Genomic DNA, 19,913 nt, shown 5'->3' with positions numbered 1-19,913 from the left:
ACCCCGACCTGCAGGGGGCGGACGGAGAGGGAGTTCTCATTTCTCAAATTCTCTCTTTCTCTCTCTCTTCTCTTGCCTCTGTCTCCTGTCCCTCTCTGAGTTCGCACACAGCAGCTGGGGCTGGGGGACAGAACTCCAGGGTCCTAGTTCCCCTCCCTGGGGACCACCCTTTTCAAAATTGGCCCTAAGAGTGCAGACAAGGGAGAGAAGTTTGGCCGCTGACCCAGGTTTAGTTCCGGCAGTGGAAGAGGAGGCCGGGGTGAGGGGAGCTAAACCCCGTGGCCACAAGCGGCCCCCTTCCCCCCGAGTCAGCCCAGGGCCTAGGGCCCTCGGCTTCGTGCCCAGCCCACGCTGCTGCTTTTAGTGTCCCTGGTGTGCCCCCGGAGCAGGAGGCTGTCTGTCTGTCCGTCTGCAGCTGACGTTTCTCTCTCTCTTGTTTCTCCTCCCTCTCACTCGCCGCCCCCTCTCCGCGCCTACCCTGATCCCCGTCACGCACACTCGCCCTCCATCCTCGCCTCTCGCTCGTTCGTCTCTCCCCGCCCCACTCCTCCCTTCCCTCCTTTCTCCACCTCCCCACCGTGATTAGTCCATGGTGGAAAAGGGACTAGGTTTACCCTTAGTGAAGACATTTATCCTGAGAAGGGTACGTGCTTCCGCCGCCCACCCGCGCCCGGTGCCCGGTGCCTGCGCCCCTCCCGGCCCGGCTAGTAAAAGGCCCGTCCTTCCGTCTCCCAGGCCTGCGGGGCCCCGCCCAGGCCCGACTGGCTGCGAGGGGGCCGAGGCGGACAAGGGGGAAGGACGGCTTGCTGGTTCCACATGGGGAAGGAGAAGCGATTCGAGTCGCAATTCGTTTCTCCCTAGGTGCTTCTCTTAAACCAGATCCCGGGTCCCCCCAGACAGGCGCCTGCCCGGTTAAGAGCGGACTCAGATTACAGCTCTGCCACTCCGTGGCTGGGCGCCTCTGGCAACAGGCTGCCTCCCTGAGCCTCAGGCTTCTCATCTGTAAAATGGGAGCAGTCAAGGACCCTAAATCATAGGATTATTTTTAGGATTAGATGAATTAAATTTAGCCCTGAGACTTTCCTGACAGGAAAGTTCCTGACGTGTACTAGCTGGCAACAATTGTTAGTTGTTTTATTATTGTTGTTTATATGATTATTATGATAATGATTATTATTATTATTGATGTCACTTTTCCGATCATAGAAAACCAACATTTTTTAGGCTCTAACTCTGGGTCAGCCCTTGTGCCAAGCATTTCTCAGGGATTCACAAAAACATTCCTCCTGGTCGCTCCACAGGGCGTCCATCATTCCATAGATGAGGAAGCTGACTCTCAGAGGAGATTAAGCCCTTTGCCCAAGGAACCTTCCCCTGTAGGGGGTGTCTGGGACTTGGGGAGTGGGGATGGGGTTGGGGAAAGCACAGGGAAGCCCGCGAAAGGCCCTTCCCCTTGGAGCCAGCAAACCACGGGATGGGGGTGCCCAGCACTGCCCCCCTCCCCCTTCTTACTAGCTTTGGCCATGATCTGACCCCTCACCCCACCCACTACTGTCCGACTCTCCCCTGGCACCCCTCAGTCTGGCCCGGATTGAGCTTGCTGTGAAGCATCAGCCTGGGGGTGGCGGGTGAGGCTGAGCATGTGATTGGTTGGGGGAAGGGGGGCGGGAGCCTGAGATGACAAGGAAGGCAGCCTGGGGTGGGCAGCGAAGATGAGGGGGTGCAGGGTCTTCAGGCCCCTCTGCCCCCTGAGCCTTGGTCACTTTCTGCCCAGAGACAGGTAACCCGGTCAACCTTGGACTGACCCGTTCTCCTTCCCCACACCCACCCATGCCTTTCCCCCTGTTCCTCCCCCCATGCATGGGGTGCTCCAGGTGTGGGGAGCTTCCTGAGGGGCAGGGGAGGGGACTGGTGGGGGTGCTGACGGTCACAGGTTCCCAGGCCCCACAGGATGCCCTTCCCAAGAGTCACAGAGGGAGGAATGGGGACAGAAGCTTTTAAACTGCTCCTTCAATGATCCCTATCAGAACGAATCAATCAGGATGCTTGTGGTGGCCAGAAACTGAAGCGTACCTTACCCTGACTCAGGAAGACTAGAGAATTTGTGAGCCTGTAACTGAAAGATTAGGAATTGATTTGGCATCAGTAATAGCTGGATCTAGTGTCTCCAACAATGCCATTGGTCATTGGTCTCTGTTGAGACCTTTGTGAGGTGGACTCTCCCCTCATTGAGTAGAGTCAGCCTTGCCAGCCTAACCAGAGAGAGACTCTTTCCTAAGAGTTACAGCAAAAGTCTCAGGGCCAATTTCTATTGGCCCAGCTTGGGTCACATGACCATCCCTGAGCCAATCACTGCAGCATGGCTGGAGAATGCTCTGATTGGGCAGCCGTGGTTCGTTTAGCCTTACCTGAAGTGTGAGATGGAGCCACAAGGTCTGAGGTGAGGTAGGGACATTTCTCAATGGAAACTTGAGATGGTCTATTGGAAAAGGAATGGCAGGGAAAATGAAAGATTTCTCTACAAGCTGTCACTTTAGGAGAGCTGAGGATTCTGGGTCATGTTATCACAGTGTGTTTGAGGAGTAGTGAGGAAGCCTGTGAGGCTGGAGCCAACGTGGCAAGGGTAAGAGTGGAGGAAGGTGAGGCAGGAGAGGTAATAGTGACACATATCAGGGGTGACACTGCAGGCACAAAAAGACTTTGATTATTTCAGAGTGATATGGGAGCCATGGGAGGATTTTGAGCAGAGAAGGGACATGATCTGAGTTAGGATTTCTCTGGCTGGTGTATTGAAGAAGCTGAGAGGAGGGTGCAGGGAGACAGGGAGGAGGCCACTGCAATATTCCAGGTTGGCCTAGTTGGCCCAGGGACAACTCCTATTGGCCTATCTTGGGTCACATGACCATTCCTGAGCCAGTCACTGCAGCCATGGCCAGGGAATGCTCTGACTGGGCAGCCATGGTTCATTTAGCCATACCTGAAGTGTGAGATGGAGCCAGAAGGTTGATGGGGGCTGGACCAGGATGGAGGCCAAGGAGGTGGGCCAAATTCTGGATGTATTTTGAAGGTAGAGCTGACATGATTTTCCACTGTACCAGTACTTAGGGAGGAAATGAAAACAAAAAAGGGGTTGAGGACTAAGGCACCGGGTGCCCCAACAGCTTGAAGATCAACAGAGGAGGAGGAAATGGCAAAAGAGGGTGAGAAGGAGTGACTAATCTGTAGGATGAGAACCTGGATAGTGTGGCCTTGTTACAGCCAAGAGGGGAAACTGAGGCACAGAAAGCCAGGGTATCAGATGCTGCCAAGATGGTGTGAAAGATGAAGGCTGAGTTTAATGACAGGGAATGAGAAAAAGGACATTAGGCTCAGAGAAGTTAAGAGATCTGCCTGAGATCACACAGTGAGGCAGTGAAAGGCTAGAACCCAAGATTCTTGGCCTCCCTAAGAACACCCATCTTCCCAGCCCACCCTCAGTGCCAACCTGTCACGGCTGATGACCTGGTACCGCCAGCACATGGTGGGTGGGAGGCAGTCCAGGTCTTTTCTGGTGGGTGGGTAAGAATGAAGCTTATGCCAAGCATCCTCCCCTGCCCCGCCCAGGCTCGGGTGTGGAAGACCCTGTGGGTGAAGTCTCCGTCCATGTAGAGCTCTTCACTCATCCAGGAACTGGGGAACACAAGGTCACAGTGAAAGGTGAGTAACCTGAGGTGGGAGGGAGAGTGCCTCAGCCAGGATGCACTAGGTTCTAAGACAGAAAACCAAACTCAAACTGGCGTAAGGAAGAAATTTTTTTCGTTAAAAAAAATCTTTTTATAAAACTGAAAATTCCAGAAGTCACCACCTTCAGGCATAGCTGGATGAAGAGGTACAAAGAGTGTTACAGAACTCATTCCACTTTATCTCTCAGCTCTGCTTTCCTTTTGTTGGCTTTTATTTCTAATTAGAGCACAGATTGGGCTGTCTTAGCCAAGGCCTAAAATAACAGTGGCTTAAACAAGATAGATGGAATAAAGCTTTCTCTGAGGTAACTCCAAGGACAGTCAGCCCAGAATTGATATAGAGGCTTCACAGTGTTGGGGATCCAGGCCCCTGACATTTTTGTTGTACTTTTATCCCTAATATGCTTTCTTCTTCTGTAGGGTCCCAAAGAACTCAGCCCCCATCAGCATCCCACCTTGCAGCTAGGAGAAGGAGAAAGTTTAGGGCATTCTCCCTGCTTCTTAAGCCACAACCTGAAAGCTGTACGCATCACTTCCTCTTACATCTCATTGGCTGGAAGTTAGTCATATGGCCACACTTGGCTACAGAAGCATTCTGGGAAATGTAGTCTTTCAGACAGGCTTTGAAAACCACCACTGTGTACTGGGGGACCCTAATCAATCTTACCTTCTAATTCCCCCAACAGTGGTGGCTGCCAATGACCTCAAGTGGCAGACTTCTGGCATTTTCCGGCCATTCATCGAGGTCAACATCATCGGGCCCCAGCTCAGTGACAAGAAACGCAAGTTTGCGACCAAATCCAAGAACAACAGCTGGGCCCCAAAGTACAATGAGAGCTTCCAGTTGTAAGTCTGGGATGCTTAGGGGAGAATGGCAAGGGGACATCTGCTATATGAACCTCAGGGCCCACTAGGCAGGAGGGATGTCTGGTGGGCCAGTGGTACCTAGGGACAGAAACAGGAGGGATCACATTCTAGGTGGGTATGCTGGGAAGGGAGGCACCTTAGTGCAGGAGTGACATCAGTGAGGGGACACCAGGATGGAGGTGACCACCTTGGGGGGCAGACAGGTCCCAGAGGACAGTGAGTGTGATATAACCGCATGATGAGGGCTCATGAAGGGGAGGAGTCTGGCCAGAAGGAGCATGTTGGGCAGGGGCATTTCCAGGGCTGGAGATTCTGGTCTGTTTAAGAGGCGTGGTTGGTCATGATGGGGCAAGAGGCTTGTGGGTGAGGGGCTGAGGGGCATAGGCATGGAGCTCCTCGAGTCAGCAATGAACTTTGTCAGGGCTATTGGGGCAGGTCATCTGGAGGAGTCTGCTCTGGGGGACAAGAGTGGAGTGTGGCTTGGTTCAGGTCATGGGGATATGTGTCATATGGGTAGGACTGTGGTCACATCTAGGTGGGGCTTCCTAGGTCAGGGGCATCAGTGTCTAGAGGAGCAGATGATTTATGAGGAACATAAACAGGTCTGATCAAGGTGTACAGAGGGGTTATCTGGGGTGGGGGTGAGGATCGGCGGATCTTTGGATCAGGTGTGAACCTCACTGGGGCAGGGTAACATTGGGGGTTGTTCTTGGGGGACAGAGTACAGTGGGGTAAGGGGACATCAGAGCTGGGGGGAAGTGGGGGCCCCTGAGGGACAGGAGCCTGGCCAGTCCTGTGAGGGGAGAGCTCTTGGTCAGAGGACTTTGGAGAGGTAGGTCACCTGAAGCAATACCTGGAGCAAGAGCACCGCCTAGGAGGGGGCAGATGTCTCCTGGGGTGGCCCAAACTAGTTGAGGGCTAGGAATGTAGCCTGGGAAGGAGATGCAAGGGATCGGCGTGCATGTAGCCTGAAAGAAATGAGTTCTTGACCAGCCAGCATCAGGTCAGGACCCAGCAGCACTGGGGACTTCGTAGCCTTTCGTAGCCTGGGGGAGGGGGAGGAGTGCTGGAGTGGGTAATCACTCATGGTGAGACATCTTGGCAGGGTTACATGGAGAGGCATCTTGGGCGTAAGAAGAGTAGGCTAGGGAGCAGGGGGGAGGGGCCCCGTCAAGGGGAGAACTTGGGTTCAGATGGGAGCCTGGTAAAGGGGCTTCTTGGCGTCGTATCTGGGGTAGGGTGGTGGAGGCAGCAGCTCAGCTGGCTGAGAGTGTGGGTGCTGGTATCACGGGGTGGGAGCATGGCCTAGCCAGAGGACTCTGGGGGAAGGGTCTCTTGGGGGTGGGGATGTGGCTTGGCTGGGGGCTGGGAGTAGTTTGATGGGGACGTCCTTGGGTGAGGAAAAGGAAGAAGGGAAGGAGAGAGACTTGGCAGGGACAATGCTGGGGATGGACGTTGTCAGCTGATGTGGGCGTGTCCCAGCGCGGGGCTATGGGGCCGGACATCTGGGTCAGGGGTGGGGCCCGGCCTAAGTGGAAGGTTATGAAAATAGGAGGCCACTCAGTGTGGGAGTGGCCCAGCTCAGAATGTGCGGGTGTGGGCGTGACGGGGGCGGGGAGAAGCGGGGGTCACCGGTAGGGGCGTGGCTGGTCAGTGGGCGGGACGTGTCCTCACGCCTAGCCTTCCCGCAGCACGCTGAGCGCCGAAGCGGGCCCGGAGTGCTATGAGCTGCAGGTGTGCGTCAAGGACTACTGCTTCGCGCGCGAGGACCGCACAGTGGGGCTGGCCGTGCTGCAGCTGCGCGAGCTGGTCCAGCGCGGGAGCGCCGCCTGCTGGCTGCCGCTTGGCCGCCGCATCCACATGGACGACACGGGCCTCACGGTGCTGCGCATCCTGTCGCAACGCAGCAACGATGAGGTGGCCAAGGAGTTCGTTAAGCTGAAGTCGGACACGCGCTCCGCCGAGGAGGGCGGGGCCGCGCCTGCTCCGTAGCGTGGGGCACGCAGGCGGGCACCACTGCGCCTGCGCAGAGCGCGCGGGGCGGGGCGGCGCCCGCGCGCTGGGACCTCCCTGAGGTTGAGCCTCCGCGCTCTATGCTGAGGTTGGGCTGCACCTGCGCCCTGTATTTAGTTCCCCCTCTGGGGAAAGGTGAATGGCAACGCCCCGCCCCCTCAGGAGGCCACGCAGTGGGGCGCGAGGAAGGAAGAAGCCACATCCCCCAAATTGAGGCCGCTTCCCCAGCGTCTAGGGGGACTTTCGAGCTGGAATGGGAGGAAAACCCACCCCCTAGTAAGGAGGCCAGGTCCCAGGGCTGTGGTACCGGGAGGCTCTGTCTCCTGCCCCCTGGCGAAGCCAAAAGATGGGTCCCCACCCCCTGGGGCCCAAGATCAATTTGCCAAGTATGGAACTCTCTGCTCCTTCGAGGGGCGGGCTCTGGGCAAGGGGCAGGGCTTCCTGGAGCGCCCCCTAGGGTGGTCTGGGGCCTGGAGGGACTAGGGTGGTGGTTGGAGGGCCGCCGGGTGTACCAGAGTCCCTTTTGGTGTTTGTGCAAAAAATAAACAGGGAAGGGGGGAGGATGGAATTTCAAAAGCACATGCGCCCTTGGGCGCCCAAACCCTGGGGACCAAGGGGTCGGCTTTGGGTCTCCCATGCCGTCCCCACTTCCCTATGGGGGTTTGCCTCCCTTTTCCCCCCACATACCCAATCCTCATATTGTAGAGTTCAACCCACCCATTTGACGACGAAACTGAAGCCCGGAGAGCTGCCTGAGACAACGCCGAGGGTCCCAGTGCCACACCCTCTCCCCATTCCCTTTGGCCTGTGTGCCCCATTGAAGGGTGGGCTGAGATCGGATGACCCGATACAGCTCCCCATTGCTGCTAACCCCCCTTAGGGGACCTCCCCCAACCCTTAAAGGGATGGGGGTCCTGGGCCAAGACCCCCAGTGCCCCCTCCCACCTCTGGTTGCCAAGCAAAACCCCTGCCCTCAGCCCTTTCCATTGGGACCCCAGGGGGAGATACCCTGAGAACTCTTGACCTCCCGCCAAAAAAGAGTGAAGATTTGGGATCCCCTGGACCCAGTCCCCTAACCCAAGCCCTTCTTCCTCCCCCAGAATGCTCCAGTCAGGAAAGAACAGAATGCTGCAGTCAGGAAAGAACAGAAAGAGACCAGAAACTCTAGGGGGAGTGAGAGAGAGAGAGAGAGAGAGAGAGTGTGTGAGTGTGAGTGTGTGTGTGTGTGTGTGTGTGTGTACACATATACAAACTTGCTGGGACCTTCCTCCCCATAATCCCATTCATTCATTCAAACACACAGGTCACAGGATACCCCAGGAGGGGGCCTCTAGCTGCCTGAAACTCTTCCTCCTGCACGGATGTTGGGGCAGTTTGGCCAGAGTCAAATTTCCCCATTTTAGCGCATGCAGGCATTTTGGGAAACATTTTGGGAAAGGTTGGCACGGCTTGTCTTTGCCCATAATCTGCTTTTCCACATTGGACCAGCGTGTGTATGCCATGGGATTTTTTTCTGCCAGATTGAGAAATACAGGATTGTGCTGTGCTAGGGAGAAATTAAAACAGAGGGATGAGATGAGGATTAGCTGGGCTCTCGGAGTGGTGGAGGCTACATCAGATGGGGAAGGTGAGGGAGGGCTTTCTCTGGAGGTGAAAAGTGGGAAGGAACCACCCACTGGAGAGAAAAGAGCTCCAGGCAGCAGGAACAGCAGGTGCAAAGGCTAGGAGGTAGGCTGACTTGGAGCATAGCCGGGTTGGCGTGGCTAGAGCTGAGCCAGTGAGTGGGGTACTGGGGGATGGTGATGAGGTTGGGGATACCTGCAGAGGTATCAAACCAGGTCTTGTACGATGCCCTGGGGAGTTTTGATTTTACCCTCAGAGGCTTGGGAGGCCCCAGGAGATTTTAAAGCTGAGGAGGGTCTGATTTCAGGTTTTGAAATCTCCCTCTGTCTACGTCATGAAGAATGGACTGATGGTGGGGGAGAGAGGACAAAATGCTTTCAGGACACTGAGCTTAATTCTTGGAAAGACTTTGGAGTATATATTTAAAACTCTGCCTTAGATGAGCCCCAGGGTCCCTGGGTACAGATGTCCCAGTTGTGCACTGCCGAGGGGTTGAGCATCTCTAAGGAGGCCGTGTGCAAATTGAGTGTTGTATGTTTATGATAATGGTTTCCCTATCCGTGAACAAGAGTCTGGAAGAAGCGACACTGTTTTCTCATTTACCCGGAAGTATTTGTGTGTTCTTCTAAATTCAGGCAGGTTGAAGTGACTGAAGGTTCTGAACCAGAGATTAGGATGAAAGTTCTCATTCAGGATGGTGGGGGAGGTGGACCCCAGCCAGGGGCAAGGGACAGGCTGAGAGGTGGCTTGGGGAGAACGTGGAGTCTCCATCACAAGGACTGAGAGGCAGATTTGAACTTCAGACCATCCAAGAGGTGGAGGTGGGCTGGGCGGTTCACTTGGAGTTGAAAACACCAGCAACACCCAAAGGGGAGGTAATCTGTGATCTGGGGTGGGTTCTGAAAGACTTTTTGGATGACTGGCAGGAAAAGGGGGAGCTGAGCTTCTGCCGGAGAGAGCCAAGGTATTTCCCAAAAGATTCATCAGGAGGCTCTCTGGTCAAAGCGCGCGCGCGCGCGCGTGTGCGTGCGTGCGTGCGTGCGTGCGTGTGTGTGTGTGTGTAGGATCCCCAGCACTGGCCCAGGCACTTGGAGGAAGCCTCAGGGAGTATTTGTCGAATGACACTTTCTGACTCCCAGGCTAGAACTGTTTTGGAAATTTCCTCCCTCTTCTTTCTCCCAGAGAACTCCTACTCATTCCTCAAAACTCATCACAAATTTTCCCTTCTGTAGAAAACCCTCTCATCCCCCTCAGGACTTCCCCAGCCTCTTTCCTTCCTCCTCTGTCTGTCCCTTCCCCAGCCTCTGTCTCTGATGCCATGGGGCTAGGGGTGTCTGTGAAAGGCTCTCTGGGCACAGGGGCATGGCAGGGAGGGGATGCCTAGTTGAATTATGTCTCGGGCAGGGGGTTCTGTGTGTGCCCATGCATCCACATGTATGCTGTCCATACCAGCCTCCCCCTCCCACACAGATCTGGGCACTCAGGAGATCCTCCAGTCAGACTGGCTGAGCCACAGGGCACAGGGTGAACAGACGACAAGAGGGGACTGGAAGTGCTTGAAATCAGGATGTTCCTGTATTGGAAAAGGGAACAGGGCTTTCCCCAAGGCCACTCAGCATTAGATGATACCTTTGGGCTTTCACCACTTCACCTGAGGTTCCTGGTGTTCTGGGCCCAGGTGGGGTCTTGGGGTTGCATTTGGACCTCGCTCCATGCCAGGAGCTCGCCCCAGATTTCCATGGATCAGGGAAATAATAAAGTAGGCTTGTATTGGGATTGGGGGGATGTAACATTGAGGGACATCTTGGACAGAGCCAATCCCCCCTCAGAAGGGACAGAGACAGAGTAAGGACACAAAGAAGAGCAGGGAGGGAAGGAGAGAAGGGGAGACGGACAGACAGACAAGGGAAAAAATCAAGAGGGCAAGATCACGCCGGATAGGGACAGCCAGAACTTTGAAATGGAGAGAGAGAGATTCAGAGATGGGGAGATGCAGAGACAGAGGAGGGAGAAAAAGCAAAAACAGGTTTCTAGAGGAAGAGGGCCCCCTGCTCTCTCGCTCTCACCAGTCTGTCCTCGAAGGATTTACCTAAAGTGAGGAGGCACCCAGCCGCATCCCTCAGTCCTGATTCTCAGGCACCACAGCCTGAAACCTCACCGTGCCTCCATCACAGATGGAAAAAAAAAAAAATTAGCCAACTAGAACTCCTTGGGACCTCTCTCAGCTGGGACCTCAGAGACCTTTCTGTCCCCCCCAGCGCTGTCCATCTTACAGGTGGGAACACTGAGGCACGAGGCAGAGCGGAGACAGCCTGGAGTTGCCCCAACTCTGCTGCGCAGGCAGAGAATGGGGGAGGTCACTGGGGGGCTGGTCCACATCATGACCCCTGCTGTCCCCTGAACATCCTTTCCTAAGGATTGTCAAGGACCAAAGTCGTTTTCACTGACACGTGTTGCTCTTCTCTTTGCCTTTTATTTTTTTTAAAGAGACAAATCAAGTTGATGGTGTTAGGTAAGACCCCCTCCATCTTCCCCCTGCCCCCCGCCCAGCCACAGTGGCTCTCTCCAGGCACAGGTCCCAGGCAGAGGGTCCCTATGCATTCCCGGCCACACAGCCAGGGGGATTGAGACCCCAACCCTGGCCCCGGCCCCCTAAGACCCCCCCCCCAACCCGGCCACGCAGTCCAGGGAGGTTCTTCCTCCACACAACTTCTCTTAGCATGTGATTGCAAATGTGAATTCAAGATGCTGTTTGTCTGTTTTAATTCCATCCCGTTGGTCTGGCACCTGCACAGATGCCCCCATTTCTCTGTAAATATGTGACTTGGAACAAATGTTTAAAATCAACGAGAAGTGGTCATGAATGCATGGTGTTGAGATGTTTTGCACTATTCTGAATTTTTGGTCTCTGTAAAAATATTTTATTAACAGCAGACATTAAAAAAAAGAAAAAGCACACAGCCTCAGATGTATGGTGGCCTCCTTCCCTCCCCTGTAGGCAAAAAAAATCACGTAGCATCTACCGTGAGCAGCCACTGCTGAATACACTTCCTGCCCACGAACGCAACTCATTACAACTACCATGGTCCCATTTTACAGAGAAAGAAAACAGGCCCCAGGGGCAGAGCCAGCATCTGAACCCAGGATACTGGGCGGCTGTTGCTCTTAGCTCAAGCAAGTTAGGACACAAATGCCAGGGACACACTCAAATTCCACCCACACCCCCATGTTTGGAGGTTTTTTGTTTTGTTTTTTGCTGTAGCAGGTGAGAATCTCATTTCATAAACTTGGATGTGCAAAGAATGAAGCTTCACTTTTCTACACCTGAATTTGAATTTGAATTTCTGCTCCACCAGGAAGCAGAAACAGAATCTTATTCAGCACAGGGTTTCCTCGGTAAAGTCAGGAGTTTCCTCCTAAGGTTTCTACCTTAGGTTTCCTCCTAAGATCTGGAGTTGTTTCCACATTTGAGTGGCCAGGGCAGGGGCCATGGGATCCATCACTGGGAGTGAATTTGATGAGTGCATTTGGCTGCAAGTAAGAGACACAAGGACTAAAAGAAAGGGACTTTCCTGGCGGTCCAGTGGTTAAGACTCCACGCTTCCACTTCAGGGTGCACGGATTCGATCCCTGGTTGGGGAACTAAGATCCCACGTGCCACGCGGTGCGTCCAAAAAAAAAAAAAAAACCTACAACAAACACAGGGATGACCCATAGCTCAGCAACTCTGCCCTCAAGAGACCCTTGCACAGGGGTAAGATTGGAAGCAGCCTCAACGTCGTGGTATCTTCACAAAGGGAGAATATGATACAGGTGTGAAATGGATAAGCCACAGGTGTCTGCATGACGTCAGAAGAGGCAGCCTGCAGGTTCTGAGCATCCCTGCACATTCTTACTGACTGTGCCAGACTGCAGACCTGTACTTCTCCCAAGACTAAGCAGTTTCTGTAGCTAAGCACATAGGCTACTCAGCATGACTTTCTTTTTTTTTGTGCTGTGCAGCATACGGGATCTTAGTTCCCTGACCAGGGATTGAACCCATGCCCCCTGAAGTGGAAGCGTGGAGTCTTAACCACTGGACTGCCAGGGAAGTCCCCCGACAGCATAACTTCTGAGTAACTGTTTGATCCCTGATGGAGGGAAGCTGGCTTGTTTGCTGCTTTCTACAAAAGGTGCTCATCCCTTGACCCTGTATCCCTCAGCATATGGGGTCCATCGTGTCACCCATGGGGCTTGGGGACTGAGGCTCATGCTGCTTGCTGCCCTGTGAGGAATAAACCATCTTGCTCTGAGGCACTGAGTCCCACAGTTGACTCCACACCTATGGACGAGGGACAGGCTTACTGCTCTAGGAAGTGAGCTTCTTCATTCTGACAGATGACATGAATGAAGTGTGATGTTGAGTGAAAAAAAAGTCCCAGAAGGCTTCAAAGAGCATTACACTACATTTATAAAGCTCAAAAGACATACAAGATACATCCACAGAGATTTTGTTTAAGGATAATTGTGTGATTAATAAAAAATAATAAGCATAAAACTAACGGTTAAAAAATTGAGGATTCTACCTCATACACATCAGGCTACTATCAAAAAACAAAATAAAAGAGAAAACAAGCATTGGCAAAGATGTGGTGAAATTGGAACCTCTGTGCACTGTAGGTGGGAATGTAAAAGGATATAGCTGCTGTGGAAAACAGTATGGTGGTTCCTCAAAAGATTAAAAATACAGAATGTAAATTGGTGCAACCACTATGGAGAAGAGTATGGAGGTTCCTTTAAAAACTAAAAATATAGTTACCATATGATCCTGCAATCCCACTTCTGGGCATATATCTGGAAAAGACAAAAACCCTAATTCAAAAAGATAAATGCACCCCAATGTTCATAGCAGCATTATTTACAATAGCTAAGACATGGAGGCAACTTAAATGTCCATCAACAGATGAATGGATAAAGAACATGGGGTACATATATACAATGGACTATTACTCAGCCATGAAAAGAATGAAATAATGTCATTTGCAGCAACATGGATGGACCTAGAGATTATCATACTAAGTGAAGTAAGTCAGAAGTAGAAAGACAAATACCATATGATATCACTTATATGTGGAATCTATAATATGACACAAATGAACTTATTTACAAAACAGAAATAGACTCACAGACATAGAAGACAAACTTACGGTTACCAAAGGGGGAAGGGGGGGAATAAACTGGGAATTTGGAATTAAGAGATACACACTACTATATATAAAATAGATAAACAACAAGGACCTACTGTATGACACAGGGAACTATATTCAATATCTTGTAATAAACTATAACTGAAAAGAATCTGAAAAAGAATATATATCTAAGAATACATATATATATATATAACAGAATCACTTTTCTGTACACCTGAAACATCGTAAATCAACTATACTTCAATTTAAAAAATTAAAAATAGAATTACCGAATGATCCAGCAATTCCACTTCTGGGTATATGCCCAAAAGAATAGAAAGCAGGGTCTCAAAAAGATATTTGTATACCCATGTTCATAGCAGTGTTATTCACAATAGCTAAAACATGGAAGAAACCCAAGTGTCCATCATCAGAAGAATGGATAAGCAAAATGTGGTCAATGGAATATTATTCAACCTTAAAAAGGAAAGAAAGTCTGCAATATGCTACAGCTGGATGAACCTTGAGGACATTATGCTGAGTGAAATAAGCCAGACACAAAAAGACAAATACTATATGATTCCACTCATACGAGGTACTCAAGAGTAATCAAAATCATAGAGACAGAAAGTATAATGGTGGTTTCCAGGAGTTGGGGGAAGGGGAGAATGGGGAGATAGTGTTTAACAAGTACAGAATTTCGGTTTTACAAGTGAAAAGAGTTATGGAGATGATGGTGGTGATGGTGGCACAACACTGTGAATGTATTTAAGACCACTGAACTGTACACTTAAAAATGGTTAAGATAGGGCTTCCCTGGTGGTGCAGTGGTTGAGGGTCCGCCTGCCGATGCAGGGGACACGGGTTCGTGCCCCGGTCTGGGAGGATCCCACATGCCGTGGAGCGGCAGGGCCCATGAGCCATGGCCGCTGAGCCTGCGCCTCCGGAGCCTGTGCTCCGCAACGGGAGAGGCCACGGCAGTGAGAGGCCCGCGTACCGCAAAAAAGGAAAAAAAAAAAAAAAAAGAAAGAAAAAAGGTTAAGATGGTAAATTTTAGGTTATGTGTATTTTAACACATTTTTTTTAAATGAAGGATTAAAAAAAAAAGAAACACAAAACCAAGGGCAGTGATTGCCTCGGGGAGTGCGGGAGGCAGGGAGGTGGGAACAGGGAGCAGGGAAGTGTGTGTGATGCTATTGATGAAGATCTGGTGCTTAGTACATGATGCCATGTGGGCCTCTGCACAGGACAGCTCACAACATGGCAGCTGGCTTCATCGGAGAGAGAGAGAGAGAGAAATCCCAGTCCTTTGTAACCTAATCCTGGAAGTGACATCCCATTACTTTTGTCATAATCTATTGGTTAGAAGGGAATCACAAAGTCCAGCCCACGTCAAGGGGAGAAGATTACACAAGGGCTTGAAAACCAGGCAGAGATGATTGGGGGCCACCTTGGGGGTTTCCTAATTATGGCCACATTCCCTTGATTTCAAATTCCTGCCCTAACCCTGAAGCTTACAGGAGTTTGGTTTCTGAGCCTGCGGCATTTTGGCCTGCTTTTTCTGCTGGAACAAACGCATTGGAATTGAATGACAATAGAGCACAACCCTCCATCAGAAATAAATTGGAAGGATAATCCTGCTACAGGTTTACAAGGGCTCCACTGATGATTTTCATTAAAAAAAAAAAAAAAAAAGAAAGAAAGAAATGGGGTTTCTGTGCCAAAAAATAAAAGTAAAGCATTTGAGGATCCTGGCCTACCCAACATGAAACTATACACAAAACCCAACTCTTGGCGTATTAAAGATTTAAATGTGAAAAGCAAAATGATACAGATTTTAGAAGTCAGTGTAAGAGAACAGCTTCATGACCTTGACACAAGGAAAAAAATTTAATCAAGACACAAAAAGCATAAAAGGAAAATACAGGAAAAGATGATCAACTCAACACCATTAAAATGAAGAATTTCAGTTCATTGAAAGACACTGTGAAGAGAGTGAAACGACAAGGCAAATACCGGGAGAAGATATTTGCAACACATGTGACCAAGAAAAGAATAGTATCTGTAAAGAACTCTGAATCAACAAGGGGCAGATCACATCCTGTAGAAAAATGGGCTAAAGCATGAATAGGCATTTCCTGAATGGAAAACTTGATGGGTGATAAAAATATGGAAAGACACTCCTGGTAATCAGAGATTGAAAATGAGAGCCACAGTGAAATTGTATTACCAGGGCTGACGTAGCCATATGGGACCATCTTTCCATCTTGCTTCTTCCATCTCAGGGTCCAAGATGGCTGCTCCAGCTGGTGGTAAAAGGGAAGGGTCTGAGTGGGGCAAATCTTGGCCCTTTAGGTAAGACTGAGAGGCTGTGACCATCACTTCCACTAGGGGTCGTCAGACCAGAACCTCATTACTGCGTGTGCCTAGTTGCAAAGGATGCTGGGAAATGTACTCTTTGCTCTGAGCAGCCATTTTCCCAACCAAAGTTATAGTTCTATAGGAGAAAAGAATGTTTCTTGGGGCAAAAGTAGAAGTTTCTACATGGTCCTACTGTATAGCACAGAGAACTATATTCAATATCTTATGATAAACCACAATGGAAAAGAATATTTTTCTAAAAAGAATGTATATATATGTATAACTGAATCACTTTGCTGTACAGCAGAAATTAACACATTATAAATCAACTATATCTCAATTAAAAAAATATTGATTAAAAAAAAAAACTAGAAGTTTCTGCCAGCTGACCCAGCTCCCAAACTCATCCAACCAGGAGTCAACAAACTTTTTCTGTAAAGAGCCAAATAGTAAACATCTTAGGCCATACAGTTTCTGACACCACTCTTCAACTCTGCTGCTGTAGCATGAAAGCAGCCACATATAAATGAATGGCGGGGCTCAGTGCCCAAAAAATTTTACCTGGAAAAACAAGCAGCTATAGTCAAACAAATCCTTGTCCACACATGTTCAAGGCAGCACTGTTCACAATAGCCAAGGGTTGGAAACAACCCAAATGTCCATCAACAGACGAGTGGATGAACAAAATGCATTCCATATACTGGAATATTATTTGGCTTTAAAAAAGGAATGAAGCACTGATGCATGCTATAATGTGGATGAACCTCAAAATCATGATGAGTGAAAGAGAGCAGACACAAAAGACCACATAGTATATGATTCCATTCAAATGAAATGTTCAGAGGAGGAGACAGAAAGCAGATTGCCAGAAGCTGCAGGGAGGGGGAACTGGGGAGTGACAGCTAATGGGTACAGGGTTTCCACTGGGGTGCTGAAAATAGCCCAGAACTAGACAGAGATGATGGCTGCATAATTTTGTGAATGTATTAAATGTCACTGAATTGTACACTTTAATTGGTTAATTTAATATTATGTGAATTTCACCAAAATAAACACTAATAAATAAATATATATTTTTAAAAAGATGTGTAGCAGCTATGGAACACTGGATGAGAGTTCCTCAGAAAATTAAACATAGAATTACCATATGCTCCAACAATACGTTTCTGGGTGTATACCCAAAAGAACTGAAAGCAAATATGGAACAGATACTCGTACACCTACGTCCATAGCAGCTTTATTCAGAATAGCCAAAAGGTGGAAGCCATCCAAGTGTCCACTGGCAGATGAATGGATAAACAAAATGTGGTCTATACTTACATGCAGTGGAATTGAGGCAGGAGATAGATGGGCCCCAGGCTGAGCAGCTGAAGTCTGTCCCCTGTGGACAGATACTCTAAGATAAAGATAATGGCAGGGGGAGAGAGGAGCTGAGTCCTGCCTGGATAAAAGATAGAGAGACCACATATTTCTCATTCTTGATGTCAGGGAGAACTTCCCGACTACACATGCGCAGAAAGGCTCCTCGGGGGCCAGAAAAGGAGAGCGGGGTGCCACCCCATATTAGATGGTGTCAACCTTCCCACAGGCCTCTACGCTGGAATCCATCTTGGATAAGAGATGTGCGTACACACAGGGGAGGACCCTGAGTTATACCAAATACGGACTCAGCCAGGCAAAGCGAGATGATTGACCAGAGGAAACCCAGAAGAAATGCCCTGTATAAACGAGTTGAACTACCACGAAGGCGAAACTCTCTCTCTGAGCCCACCCATGCGTGTCTATTCACATGTACTCTTTTTTTCCTGCTAGTAAACACTTCACTTTTTTCACTACTTTCCATCCCATTATTGAGATTCATTTCTACAAAGCAGACAAACCAGGGCCTTGTCACTAGCCACTGGCCCTCGTAGCCTGGTAGCTAGGATTCAGGGCTCTCACTGCTGTGGCCTGTCTTCAGTCTCTCGTCGGGGAACTGAGATCCTGCTTCAAGCCACTGCCGGCCGAGGCCCACCAAGAGCAGAATATTATTCAGCCTTAAAAAGGAAGGAGATTCTGGCTCCTGCTACAACATGGCTGAACCTGAAGGACTTTATGCTGAGTGAAAGGAGCCACATACAAAATGTATGATTCCACTTATATGAGGTCCCTAGAGCCATCACATTCATAGAGACAAAGAGTAGAATAGTGATTGCCAGGGGCTGGGGGAGGGGAGAACGGCGAGTTAGTCTTTACTGGGGGCAGGGTTTCAGTTTGGGAGGATGAAAAAGTTTGGAAATGGATAGTGGTGATGGCTGCACAACAATGCAAGTACATTGACTGCCATGAGATTGCACACTTTGATATGGTTAGTTTTACGTTACCTGAGTTTCATCTCAATAAAAAAAACACTTTTTTTAAAACAACAAAACATGGCTGGCCAGATTCAGGCCATAGTTTGCCAACCACTGACTTAATCCATTCTTCAACTTCCCCTCCTGTTTCTCCCCTTTTCCCAACCTTAAGCTAAACTCTAGCACCGCCCTTATGCTCACCCCACCCTCCAGTCTCACCTGAACCTTCTGGTTCATCCTCCCCCCCTCCCCCCCCTCCTTAAACTACCGTAATCCCGCCCCCACTATTTACCCAAGCCTCCTTGTCACAACACCTGCCAACGGGGCAGGACCACCCAGGGAATGTCAACAAAATGGACAGTCAGTTCCTGGAGGGTGTAACACAATTATGTGATCCATGACCTATGTAAGATTACATTTCATTCCATAATTTGTTATATTGCATTATAATTATTTTGCTCCTAAACCTGCAATTACATAGAATGGTAGCTATGATTACACAGCCTGCAATTACACAATCATTCTTACCATCATCACAACGTACAGTCATAAACGAGGGGGAGTGGTGGGTCGATATCAGCACCCACTCCCACCCAACCCCTTTCTGGGCAGAAGCTGCAAAGCCACAACCACGCTGGAAGAAGTCCCTGCAGCTGTGCCTGTGCTCCCGTCCACCGGCCAGAGGTGACCTGGGGGTGGTTTGGAAGGCAGAAGAAACTGAAGCTGTCTTGGTTTTGCTTCCTCTTCACTCTGCCGGCAGCAGGGCATGGAAGCATCTGATATTTTGGAATCCAAATTCCCTTGTTCAGTGACAAGCTTGGAGGGCACTGAAAAGCAGTTGTGATGGAGGGGAAGGCAGCATCCTATTCCTGAATCATAGAGACAGGGTGTGTGCCCCAAGTTGGAGGTTTCAAGGACCTCCCGACTTTCCGCCTTCTGTGAGCGTGGAGCGCCTCAGTTCCCACGGTTAGCCAGTTCTGTGGAGTCATTCCTGTAGGAATGTTCTGGAAGGAAGGATGCGGTTCTCCCGGATGTTCAGAGAGCAAAGGGGAGATCAGAGTTAGATAACTGGATGGGGGCATCGAAAGAAAACTCAGCTTCCCAGGCACCATCTCCAAGCTTCTGATCCCTTCAGTCTGGAGGCAGAGCCTGAGAATCTACGTTTGAATCAGAGACATTTCACAGCAAAGGAAATTTCACTCATGCCACGAAGAAGACTCTTCTAGAGACTTCTGTCCCCAAAGGGCTGAATGGAATTGGGTGTCGGGACTGTGGACTTTTGAGGCCGGATCATTCTTTGTTATGGGTCCCCCCTGTGCACTCAGGGAATTTAATTTCTGTCCACTAGATGCCAGGAGCACCCACCCCCAGTCATGACAACCAGAAACGTCTCCAGACATCGCCAAATGTACCTGAGGGACAAAATCCGCGCCACCCCCCCCCCCACAAAATTGAGATCCACCAGGTTAAAATAAGATTTGGAAACATGACATGTTACACATGTAACGGTAACACAGGAGAAATGACTCCAGTGTTCTACGAGAGGGGACTGGTTAATAAACTGGGATCATCCACCCTCGCGGATACATGATGAATAGCTAAGATTTAACAAGAAAACATGGCAGCCTCTACTGAAACTTCAAGGGCGCATTTCTGTTAACCCAGCAATCCCACCTGTATTGACTTACCCAACTGAAATAAAAACTCCAGGAGGAAAGATGGATTGTAGAATACTGTTCATTGCCAGGCCGTGATATTCTTCCATCAGGATGACTGAATAAATAAATGCTGGTCCATCCTGATCACAGCCTATTTTATTGTATGTA

At 49.9% G+C, this 19,913-nt stretch overlaps 1 protein-coding gene across 1 annotated transcript in view; it reads left to right on the top strand.

Annotated features, from left to right (window-relative positions):
* The window catches only part of UNC13A (unc-13 homolog A), a gene marked incomplete at both ends in the record, with an annotated part of 57,954 nt that extends 51,373 nt beyond the window's left edge, over nt 1–6,581 (top strand). The window contains 3 exons of the mRNA XM_081232644.1: nt 3,604–3,696; nt 4,409–4,568; nt 6,281–6,581. Coding sequence (XP_081088770.1) covers nt 3,604–3,696; nt 4,409–4,568; nt 6,281–6,581 — 554 coding nt within the window. The remainder of the gene's footprint in view (nt 1–3,603; nt 3,697–4,408; nt 4,569–6,280) is intronic.
* Nucleotides 6,582–19,913: the final 13,332 nt, after the last annotated feature.

This window comes from Mesoplodon bidens, assembly GCF_964165515.1.
Source record: "Mesoplodon bidens genome assembly, chromosome: 4".
Classification (NCBI taxonomy): Eukaryota; Metazoa; Chordata; class Mammalia; order Artiodactyla; family Ziphiidae; genus Mesoplodon; species Mesoplodon bidens.
This window is presented reverse-complemented; position numbering and strand designations above follow the sequence as displayed.